General features: G+C 37.5%; 1 protein-coding gene across 2 annotated transcripts in view; it reads left to right on the top strand.

The window, feature by feature from the left end:
* The window catches only part of PLXDC2 (plexin domain containing 2), a 253,479-nt gene extending 241,829 nt beyond the window's left edge, over nucleotides 1–11,650 (top strand). For both annotated transcript variants that reach the window (XM_015619087.3, XM_015619088.3), the window contains exon 14: nucleotides 8,677–11,650. In XM_015619087.3, coding sequence (XP_015474573.1) covers nucleotides 8,677–8,793 — 117 coding nt within the window. In that variant the 3' untranslated portion in view covers nucleotides 8,794–11,650. The remainder of the gene's footprint in view (nucleotides 1–8,676) is intronic.
* The last annotated feature ends 555 nt before the right edge of the window (nucleotides 11,651–12,205 follow it).

The raw sequence follows: 12,205 nt of genomic DNA, 5'->3' as shown, positions 1-12,205 counted from the left end.
CCTTGATCTACTCCTTGTCAACAGGGTGGATCTTGTGAGCAAGTGGAGATTGGTGGCCATCTTGGCCACAGTGAAGCAATCAAGTTTAAAATCTCTGTTAACAGAAGGAAAAACCTCAGCTCTGGACCTGAGGAAAGCAGACCTCAGACTCCTCAAGGAATAGTGAGTAAGATCCTCTGGGAACATGTTTTTGCAGGTGCTGGCATCTGTCAGTGTTGGTCACTCTTTAAACATCACCTCCTAAGGGCACAGGAGCAGGCAGTTCCCAAATATCAGAAGTGAAGCAGGTGAGGCAGAAGGCCACCTTGGCAGAACAGGAATCTTCTCTTAGAAATAAGGCAAAAAAGGAAAGTGTATGCCCAGTGGAAGCAAGGTCAGGTGACATGAGAAAAACACAGAGCCACTGCTGGCCACTGTAGGGAGAAAATTTGTGTGGCCAAAGCTCAGCTGGAGTTGAAGCCAGCCAGAGCTGTGGGGAACAATATAAAGAGTTTTTTCAAATATACCAATGGCAACTGGCAATGTAAAAACAGCGTTGTCCCATCACAGGATGAAGATGGTCTCCTCACAAACAGGGACAGAGACAAGGCAGAGGTGTTTAACACATTCTTTGCCTCTGTCTTCAACATGAGGATGGGTCAAGGGTACCCTGAGCTGGAGGACCATGACTGTGAGAATGATCAGTTCCCAGACAAACTTGAAACTGTGCAGGATCTGCTGCTCCAGCTGGATCCTTACAAATCTATAGGGCCTGGTGGGATTCATTCAGGAATCCTCAAAGAGCTGGATGATGTCATTGCAGAACCTCTCAATGATTTTTGAGCAGTCTTGGGAATATGAAGAAGTTGCAGCTGACTGGAAGCTGGTGTAAGCCGTCTGAACTTTCAAAAAAGGCAAGAAGGAGGACCCCGTAAACTACAGGCCTGTCAGTCTCACTTCAGTTCCTGATAAAATTATGGAGAAGATTATTCTGAGAGATGTTGAAACACACCTTAAAGACAACTCAGTCACTGGTCACAGCCAGCATGGTCTCATGAGAGGCCTCATCAAACCTGATTTTTATGACAAGGTAACCCAGCTGGTTTGTCAAGAAGAGACAGTTGATTATAAGATTTTTTGGATTTCAGTAAAGCTTTCAGTGATAGTTCTCACAGTGTCCTTCTGCACAAGATGTCCAGTTCAACAAACCACATGAAACTCAACAAGGGAAAGTGTCAGATTCTTCACCTGGGATGGGGCAGCTGTGGATGTACAGACAGACTGGGGAATGAGATGCTGGAAAGCAGTGTAATGGAAAAGGACCTGGGGGTCCTGCTCCTTGGCAAGTTGCACATGAGCCAGCAGTGCCCTGGCAGCCAGGAGGGCCAGCCCTGTCCTGGGGGTCATCAGACACAGCATGGCCAGCCAGGCAAGGGAGGGAATTGTCCTGCTCTGCTCTGAGCTGGGACGGCCTCACCTCCAGTGCTGGGAGCCGTTCTGGGTGCTACGATGTAAGAAAATAATTATTAGAGGGAATCCAAAGGAGAGCAATCTTTGTTGCCACTTATGGTGGCTGAAGTCACTTGGTCTGTTCAGCCTGGAGGAAACTGAGGGGAGACCTCATTGGAATCCACAACTTCCTCACGAGGGGAAGAGGAGGGGCAGGCACTGATCTCTTCTCTCTGGTGACCAGTGACAGGACCTGAGGGAATGACCTGAGGTTGTGTCAGGAAAGGTTTAGGTTAGAAAAGGTTCTTCACCCAGAGGGTGGTTGGGCACTGGAACAGCTCCCCAGGAATGTGGTCACAGCACCAAGCCTGATAGAGTTAAAGAAGCATTTGGCAATACTCACAGGCACATGTTGTGACTTTTGGGGATAGTGCTGGGCTGGGAGTTGGACTCAATGGCCCTTGTGGGTCCCTTCCAACTCAGAATATTTTATGATTCTGTGATAAGGTAAGGAGTGAAACACTGGGGTTTCTGGTGATACTGGGGTGTCTCTTCCCAGATGGACTCAATGATACCATTGACAAGGATGATTACAGGAGACTTGACAACAGCTCAATAAAATTTTACTTTGGTGATTCTCTGGGGGCAAAGGATTTTAAGGAGTCTAAAATGACATTTCAAATTAGGACTTCTTAACCTCAGACAAAAGAGTCTTTCTCTTGTATTCAGCTTATAATTACAAAACTTATTAACATATGTGGACTCCAAAGCTGTAAGAATATGAATGAATTCAGAGCTTACGTATTAGTGGCTGTCTATGTATTAATAGTAGTTAATATGTCACACATTGAAGAGCACTGTGGATGTCTGTGGTTAAAAATTAACATTCTTTTGAGTTTAGATCCTATTCTGAAGGTCACAGCTTTTGCCTTCATGTTCCCAGCCTCCTTGGAGGTATTCCAGAGCTTTATTTTGCTGGTTCAGCTGCATAGAAACATATATGTACACATGTACACACATGCACATACCTTTTTTGTTGGTTGTTTTACTTAATCTCAGATGTTTAAAATGGGTAATTTCAGGAGTCTGTTTTAATGGCTACACAGAGAATTGAACTGGTGCTATCAAGCCCGGGAGTGACCTTCAGGAAAAAGACAGGGAGGGAGGAAATAAAAAACAGCTGCAGATCTTCAACAAATAAATAATAATGTGTGATCAGAGCATGGAGGATGCACCTTGACTCCATGATTTGCATGCACCTTAAATCCATTATTTAACTTAAATTATGTCCTTGATTTAACTTAAATTATATCTTCACTAGTAAATGAAATAAGGCTGGGACTGTTTTATACCATAAAGACCAACCAGCATGAAAGGATCTGCATTCCTGTCATTTAACTCTGCCTCACTTAAAGCTGACAGCATTTAGACTCTTAGCATGAACTGAGATGACTTCTAAATACTGAGCCCTAGGTGGGGTGCTCTGAGAAAGCAATAAATACTGGGGTTTTTTAATGGTGGGCTGTATAGGGGATTGTATTTTGGTATCTGAAAACATTCACTGGCACACACATCTAGCAGTAGATTTTCTTCAGATTTTGACCTTCTGCTCATCACCTATCTGCTTAGAGGAAGGAAATTATATGAGAAAATAGTTTAAAATGCTGGAGTTCTTGGTATTCAGAGCTCAGGAAATTAATGGGCAATTCTGGCTCACCATTTTACCTCTCTGCTTAAACACAAATAAGAGCTAGATTTGACATCCAGCCATGTTTTCCATGCACTATTTCTAGGTTTCTGCATTAATATCACAAATACAGTGTGTCTTCAAAAAATAAGTAAATAGGAGACAGATTAAAAAAAAAAAAGTTTTTTTGTAAAAAGAATTAGATCCTCAGCTGTCTAAACCAGCTGATGGAGCTCACACAGCTCTGCTGTTTTCTTCTGGGACATGGCCCATTGTTTTTTACAGGGGATTATGTTTGAAATAGGCTTAACATGGTCATCAATTAGTTTTTGTCCAGATGTTCAGGCTGAATTGCTTTTCATTAAGATGATGATTAAAAAGAAGAGAACAGGTATCATTTTTCCCTTCTTTCAAAGTCCTGCAGTATCCTGGCATTTGGGGTATTGTCATTGATCTCTCTGTCATTGCCTAGTACTGATAGTAAAGTTATTTTTCCAAAGCTTATCCAGCTCAGCAGGAACCAGCAGTTCAGCAAGGGAAATCTAAATCGACCACAAGGGAGAAGCACTAAAATAAATAATCAACACTGACAATAAAAGTCAAAGGTGTAGAGGAAGGAGGCATTCTGTTTCTCGTCCTTCAGCTGCCAACTCCTCAGATGAACATAAGACTGCAGAAACCGTTATAGAAAGATGGTTTAAATCACAAAAAGATACATTAAACAAGTAGTTCTATCAAAAAGAAAAATAAATGAAGCCAGTAAATGACTCTACTGAATCTTAAGTCTGAAGCAATCCTTACTTGAAAACAGTTTCTTCAAAATACAAGTTTAACATGATGTCAGGCAATTGTTCTCTTATTCCTGGGAAAATATATCAGGGTATAGTTTCAGATACTAGTAGCTACATTCACTTCTGACTGTGATTTGCCAAATAATTTGGGTGTTTCTAGAAGAAATTAAAGATGCACAAATTTCAGGCAACTGAGCACAAAAATACATGTTATGGTCAAGGTAATTGGTAACAGAAAGATCTTTACTTTTCACATGAAACCTGACTATTCAGGCAAATTAACACTGGACAAGTACTTAGACTAATGGATCTTGAAGAGTATCAGATTAACATTTAGTAAGACCTTACTGTAGTTTTGTTTCCTTTTTCTTAATCTATTTTAGTAAGTCACAGGAGATTTTCTGAAGTTTTGACAATAAATCCAGAATTTGGATAGCTCCATATTTGCATATTTCCATATCATCAGAGTTAAATAGGCTCTCTTGACAAAGTGTGGTTAAAGAGTACAGCTTTTAAATAGTTATAAATGTGCCTATGCTCCTGAATTAGACAAAGAAATTGGCATCAGTGGAAATGTAAGGTGCAGCCCTTCAGTAGACACAGTAAACCAGTCCTCTGGAAGTTGGAAAGATTGAAATATAAAAAAAAAAAAATGGACAGAGGAGACAAAGTTGTGCCAGAGCATTCATTCTAAAAGGTGCTCAACAACTTCAGCTTCTGTGTAGTTTAGTGGTAAATCAAGTTTACTAGGGAGCTCTGGAGAGTCAAGACTTTGAAAGATTGACCTTCTCATGCTATGTCAAGTATTTATATTCATGTAAATTCAGTTTTTAAAAGAGTGTGCACATGTCATGAAATCCACTGTTCAGTTTTACTGCTGAATACGAATGAAGAGCTGATGCATGCACAAGCACTCCGGGATTTTATGCTGGTTGAAATATACAAAGAAACTTTTGATAGTGTTTTAGAAATCTTTCGGAACAAAATGTGTGTGGCAGAGTTGAGGAGATGACAGAGGGGTAAATATTTCATTTTTCTTTCACTGCTCTTCTGAAACTGCGGATCTGTACAGAATTGTTCTCATTCCATTTTTGTGTACTCAGGGAAATATAGACTTAAGGATAAGATGGGGATAATAGAGGCTAGGATGTAAGAATATCAAATATGTAATACCTGTTGCCAAGTTCCTTCGGTCCATTACTGGTAGAAACTTGTCTTCATGCAGATGTATGAAAGGAAATGTAAAAACCCATCATTGCTGCAGCTAACAAAATATACATTATTACAACTGCTTTTGATAAATTACTGTCTCAGATGAACAGTGGTACATGGCATAAATTTTAGAGATAGTGATAACGTCAGCATCAAAACCTCTCAGAATGAGGGGCTCAGTCTTCAGATACCAGTATTGCAACCAGCTTTACACAACTGTCCCTCCTCCTGTAACTGGTCTTGTAGTATTGGTTACTGTTCAGCAGGAAATAAAGTGGTCTATGGCTAGCAACCTGAAAAAAATCGACTGTAACACTAGAAACTATGATCAGATCATAACAACTGAGTTTTATTTAGACTATATTCAATTAACTGCACTCAGATATATATCAAAAATTTTTAACATGTCTAAATAAGATCCTATGATTTTCATAGATAAACGAGGCCCTGTAAGGCTCAAAAAAATCCCTGATATTGAAAGATGTCAAAAGAAACTGATCAGGAACAAGAATACAGTTGGAACGCACTTTCCTTGCAAACAGAGTGAAAAGTTACTCCAGTTTTCACCCTTTAGTTTTAATAGGTGGAATCCCTTCTGTTTTCCCTCAGAATGAAGACAAAAGGTATAAGTTCCGCCTCTTCTGCAAGATGGATATAAATATCCTTATTTTAGTCTTTGTATTTCTGCAGGAAGTCAAACATCCTGCACAGCCACCAGCAATGGTGTAAAGAGACATAATGTAGGAAACATGAAAGGTTGACCTCACTTTCCATGGATTATTGAACTGCTGGATATTTTCCTTTTATCTTACTGATCTTCAATAGGAATTAACTTTTTAATGTGTATCATAAATTATTTTCCTGCATGTCATATTTCTTCTGCAACCTGGTTGTGTAGGGCCACAAGTGCTTTTCTCTCAATTTCACTGCTTAAAATAGTGAACTCAAGGAAGCTTCAAAAAATGAAAAAAATACTAGTCCTGTTTTCCTGCTTTGTAATACACTGAAAGGAAGAAGGAGTTACACCTCTCCGGCCACAGCTCAGAGGATTTCCTTTAAGTGTTCTGATTCCAGAGGAAGAAACATTTTTTCCTGCTAAAATAGAGAATTAGTTAATTAAATACTGAGCTTGCTTTCTCCCAGTTTGGTTTGGGTTTGGTGGGGTTGTTTGGTGTATTTTAGTTTGTTTGATGGGGGGTGGGGGGGTGGGCTGTATTTTAATTAGCCTTCACAGAGAAAGAAGAGCAAGAATGCATTAGGTTTTTTTCCTGAGCTGCTTCAGCAACTGAAGGAACTTTGTATCACAAAATCTATCAAGTTACTTTTGTTTTTTTCAGTTAAAGCTGAAATATTTTTACAGCCTTTGAGGGGTTACATAAGGTAATGAATTGATAGTTTGTCAGTGCTCTCTTTTAAAACTGTCAACATGCACATAATGAAGCTGAAATTAAACAATCACTATAAAGGGAAAATCTCACCTCAGACGTGACAAGAAACTGCAAAAAACTGTAACTGCGATATTAGAAGATGACCTTCAAGTCTTTTGCTTTATTTCTGGAAAAACAGGTCATATTTATGTCTTACGGCTTTGTATCATTAAAACTGATACACATCTGTTCCATAACTAATCATCTGGAAAGGTAAATTAAAAAGAGTAGCATAAAATGGTAAATTTAGTATCTATCATCAATGTAGCAATGAAGTAGTAACTAATCATAGGTACATGATAAAATTAGTGAGCAACTTAGTATATTAAAAGCTCATCCTTAGATGTTGCCATTTTGGTACTGTTTCTAGTTATTCTTTCCTGCTCCTTTTCCAGTGGTTTTTCCTTTTCCATTTTCATTAGAGACTTCTCCCTCAAATTCCTTTCTCATTCGTTCCAGTGTAAATCTGAAATAAACCCTTTACATTTAATTGTATTATTCTTGATTTACTTTAGTGAGCCTGAAAACGGAATATGACCTTTTTTCTTTAGCACTAACCAAAATGTCCTTCTTAATTTTGAAAACACATAGAATCAAGCTTGGGTTAAAAAAAACTCTCTAAAGTTTGAATAGACTAAGTTTTCTTGTTAGGAAGAGACATCCATTAAAGAAGACAGTGTTCTGCCTTCCTACTTTGTAGGATGGTGCTGCACTGAAAGACCTGGGATTTTAAATTACCTGCCAAACAGAATTTAACTCTGAACACCTCAAAAGTAACCTGATCTGCAATGGGAGGAAAAGGAAGCAGTAGTTTTTATGTGGTATATTCCTGACAATGATCACTGAGGAAGACTTTGTGCTGTACCTGCAGTCAGCTGTGTGGTTTTTTGGGAGCAAGGTTCAGTGGCACCTCAAGGTTTCTGTAGTGACTCCTGCCCAACAGCACCATGAGTCCCAGCAAAATATCATATTCACCAATAGCAAATCACCAACAACACCCCCAGCAGCATGAAGTATCCTTTGTGATTGAAAGGAAATAAAAATGGGGTATTATAGGGACAGAAAATCAAATGCAGTGTTTATATTCAGAAGAAAGATCATAAAGTAAAACTATTTCGTTTTTGAACTGTCAATGAAAATATAGGCTGTAAGTTGTTTTCATTGATTCTCCTCTCATTTTCCTGCAATGTTTCTATATAAGTAGCTGTATCTTCTAGCCCTCCTTTCAAGCACATTGTAACTCTTTTCAGTAAAGAGAAATAAATCAGTATATTTGGCAGATAAAAATTTTAATAGGGAAAAATCTTTTTAGGAAAGCTTTTTCTTCTCACTGACTCAATTAAGGAGTTTCCCTATTTCCCTGAAAGCTATTCCCTTTGACATAATTTCAGATTGGTCACCCAAAATCTGAGCCTTACCTGACATTAATTTGTTTGAAAATGCAAATTGTTTAAAGCAGTTTTCAGACCTAGAGATACCATAATAATACAGGAATTGCTTTAGCTGCCCTAGAAAATAACTGTTTATTTTGTCTGTTTATTAGCTGTTTCTAAAGCAGGCACCCAAGATCCTAGTGGAAATTGGTTAAGATTCTTAAGGCCCTTGTATCCAAAGCCCTTAAGAGTTTAAATAAAAATGTTTATTTTATTTGAATGATCAAAGTAAACTACTCAAGTAAAAAATATAGCACTTGAAATAGAAAGTCATTACTTTCATAGTCCTGCATAAGCCTGCCAGAATTTTATCCTAAATAATTTTTTTAATTAAAGTTCCTGTCAACTCTGCCACCTATTTCCCACATGCAGAACTAGGAAGGAACTAGGACAGATCCTCTAGACATTAGTGGATCATCAGTTCTTCACATGACAAATCTGATAATCTACCATTTTAGACAGGAGCTATTTCATCCTCTTTGCTAAGAGTAGGGGTAATTGTTTACATGTTTGAGAACAGTCACGAAAGGAGGGATTAGTTCCTCTGACTTTTGCTGCTGCTGAACTGCACCTTTCTATTCCTACAGGGAGTGTGGTTTAGTATGCGAGGTCGAAATTGCAGGATATTGTTAGATCTTTTTATTAACAATTCACTGTAGTACCCTTCATAAAAGTTTCTTTTCTTGTTGCTGTTGTAGCGACGTCCAAGCAGATGGCCAGCAATGAAATTCAGAAGAGGATCTGGACATCCTGCCTATGCTGAGGTGGAACCAGTGGGAGAAAAAGAAGGGTTCATCGTATCAGAGCAGTGCTAAAATTTCTGGGACAGAACACCAGTACTGGCCTACAGGTGTAAGACATTTATTTTGCCTCTCTTTAAAGAAAAGGAGCCCTAAGCTGCTGTAGCCTGATAGAAAGAAGATTCTGGATAAACTTTGTCCAAGAAGAAAAATTATCTAAGATACCAGATTACTACTGCACAGTAGTTTTTGTTAGTGGACTGAGACACAATGGTTCATGCAGAACACTTGTCAGTGGACACCTACAGTATCAGAACTGGCACAAGTGCCGTGTCATTTGTTTAGGTGTGGGGATGCACAGTAATCAGAAATATAATAAAGCTTTGGTGCGCAAGGGTATTGCCCTTTGGTTCAAGTCTTCTCTGTTATCTCAAAGACTGAGGAAAAAATCTGTACCATTTCAGTGCAAAGGGCACTGATCAGTGTTCACAGTGATTGAGAAAAGTATCTTAAGACAGGTAAAGAAGAAAAAAAAAGGATTTTTCCAACATTTATATAAGTGAAATACACTTTTCAATTCTAAATTAACCAGCCAACCTGAGTCACAATGTAAATGCTTTCCAGGAGTAATACAATGTTTCTTGTACATTGCTGATTACTAGCCTGCTAAACAACTCATATGATATACAGATTGGTAAGAAGCGAAGACAAGAGAGAATTTTCACGATGGTGGAATTATTTCATGGGAGTTCACAATGACATTGGGCTGATTTTCAGTTTTAGTGTTCACTAAAAAATGAATTATCAGGTTTGTATAAAGGTGTATTTTTCATTTCTCAGCAGTAGGTTGAAGTAAAGGCAACAGATCCTTTTAGCTGCCAGAGAGCTTATGGACCATTTCTTAGGCAATGGGGTAAGAAAAATAAGATTTAAAATAAATGGGTTTCTATTCTTTACCATTTCATTGTGAGTCCTTACTGAGAAGCACCATAGACTTCAATGCACCCCTTCCAGAGATTCAGATACAAGTGTTATTGAACCCTGCTGATTCATACAGTGGTTTTGTTTAATGCACATAGTAGTTGCATAAATATATATATAAATATATTTTTTTTTATAGCTAACACAAGGCGGGTTCTTGTGACTGTTAAGACTGCATTTTTGTCATCCAGACAAAGGAAATGAATTGCATTACTGCATATTTCCACTGAGTTGTAAAATAATCCTTAATAGAATATTTTTATGTTGTGTAGGGAAGGTGGTTCATGTAGTTGCAGTGCCATAAACTTTCTGCCTATTGGAACCATTCTTTCTGTAAAATTGACCCTTTCCCTCCCTGCATAGGGAAAGACAATGCTATAAATTCACACCGTCAAAACCAGTTACTCCTTTCAGGGAAGGGGTTAATATACATGGAGACCCAGAGCTTCCCTGAGGAGTGGAAACCTAAATGCTTCGATGATCTGGGCCTGAGGTATTGAAATATAAAATTCAGGTGCTGCATGTACGTTTCATAGCAGTCATTTACTATCAGTTTTTTTACATACTGTGCAAAGCACTTGAATGATTTTTAAGTGAGGTATACAACATTTGTGGTTTTGGATTTTGAGCAGTTTAAAAAAGTTGTAGATGCCACCTTAATAGTACAGTTACTTACATTTCTTGTTGATGCTTGTATGGCCTAAATTTGATTACTTAATGCTGTTAAAAAAAAGAAAAGCGAACATGGTTTTTGTTATTTTGTTCAGTAAATACTACAATACTGTATTTTCTGTATTCTTTTATTTTTCGTAACACATTTTTATTTTCATCTGGTTTAAATCATCTAGCATGAGATTAAAACTGTTCAAAAACTAACTGGTATTAATCTGAAGGTACTAACAAACACATTGTCTTGAAGCCTGGTTGAAAACCTGTGGCAAGTAGTCGTTTCCATTTGTGTGGGTCTGCTGAGCCCTTTTTCTAATAGGCTGGGGTTAAATTGCAGGCTGTTAATTCTGATAGCAATAACCAAATGTATGCACATATATATGGTGACACTCATTTTTATTAAATAAAAAGGTATCAGTGCACATCATGTAGGAACGTATTGGGTGTGCAATAATTATCATCAGTTTTTCTGGGAATCTTGGAAGTCCTCAGCTGGGGTTCATTCCAAAAGAAGCAATTGTAGAGCTTCTGGAATCCTTTTTGAAAGAACTTATATTTCAGAGAACATCTTTGCAAATTATACCAAGAAATCTACAAAAACCTACAAACTACTGCAATAAATTCAAGGGATATTTCATATAAGTGAAGATTTATATTATTATGAGTTTACAGGTCTGCTCTTCATCTCATTCACTCCTATTTTTACCCAGGTATGTAATAGATGTCATGCAATTGAGCTCACAGAGCATTTGTAATATGATCAGACAAATATGTCAACAATTTTAAAATCTGATGTTTTGATTACTTTTGGGTTAAGGCTCTTTCACAGCTGAAGGATGTTTTCTAGTATTTGCAGACTAACCTACATGTTATATTCCTTCATAAAATAATAGCAATTATTTTTTGATTTTTGTCCACCTCATGTACTTAGGTGGGAGATTTCACTGGTCTGCAGGGAGCATCATAGAATTCTTCTTCAGATTTTTTGCCATGATGTTATATGCTGTGGATTATAATGTGAGGAGCTGCTGAGTTTATTTAATAAGATTGATAGGCATATGCTTATGTCTGATAAGAACAGCTATCTGAAGAACAAACCTCCTGCATACTAATGGATGTATAGTGTCTCATTGGTGTCTGCTTTGAGATATTCTGTGGTATGTTCTATTTATCCCAGTAGGCAAAAGTTAATTAAGTAATCTGTTGCTGTTTTGTAATTCCATCTGGTTTTCTAATTTTTTAATAATTAAAATTGCCACATTAAAAATTATACAAACATTGATATAGAGGTCTGATGAAATATTGAGATTAATTGAGAATACTATTCTTATATTTTTTCAAAGAAGCAGGTTTAATTTACCCAGACCAAAAAATGTCATGTAGCCCTCTCTCAGAAATCCAGCTGAAATGTTTTTCAACAATCCATAAATTTTCATCCAAGTGTCTGAAACTGGTTTCACTAGCATTCCCAGTGGTCCTTCATTTGAATCTTACTCAGAAAAATGCTTGTTTACAGAGTCATTTATCCCAACAGTTATTTTAACTCTTAAACTTCCCTATAAATTTATTTATCTAATAATATTTAGTTATTGCACGATTTGTCACATTTTTTTCTTATTATCTTCCATTTTCGTGTCAACTGTTCCATAATGCCTAACACTCTCACTGCTCTGCTTCTGCTCCTCCTCCTCCACAAAGAAAAAGGAAAATTTGAATTTTAAGGACATTACTAAGTAGCTTTCAAATCTCACTAAGATGAAACACTAAATCAGATATATATATGTGTGTGCGTGTATGTATGATTGATATATGTAGACACACAGAAATTATTGGGAAA

Source organism: Parus major, chromosome 2, assembly GCF_001522545.3.
Source record: "Parus major isolate Abel chromosome 2, Parus_major1.1, whole genome shotgun sequence".
Taxonomy (NCBI): domain Eukaryota; kingdom Metazoa; phylum Chordata; class Aves; order Passeriformes; family Paridae; genus Parus; species Parus major.
This window is presented reverse-complemented; position numbering and strand designations above follow the sequence as displayed.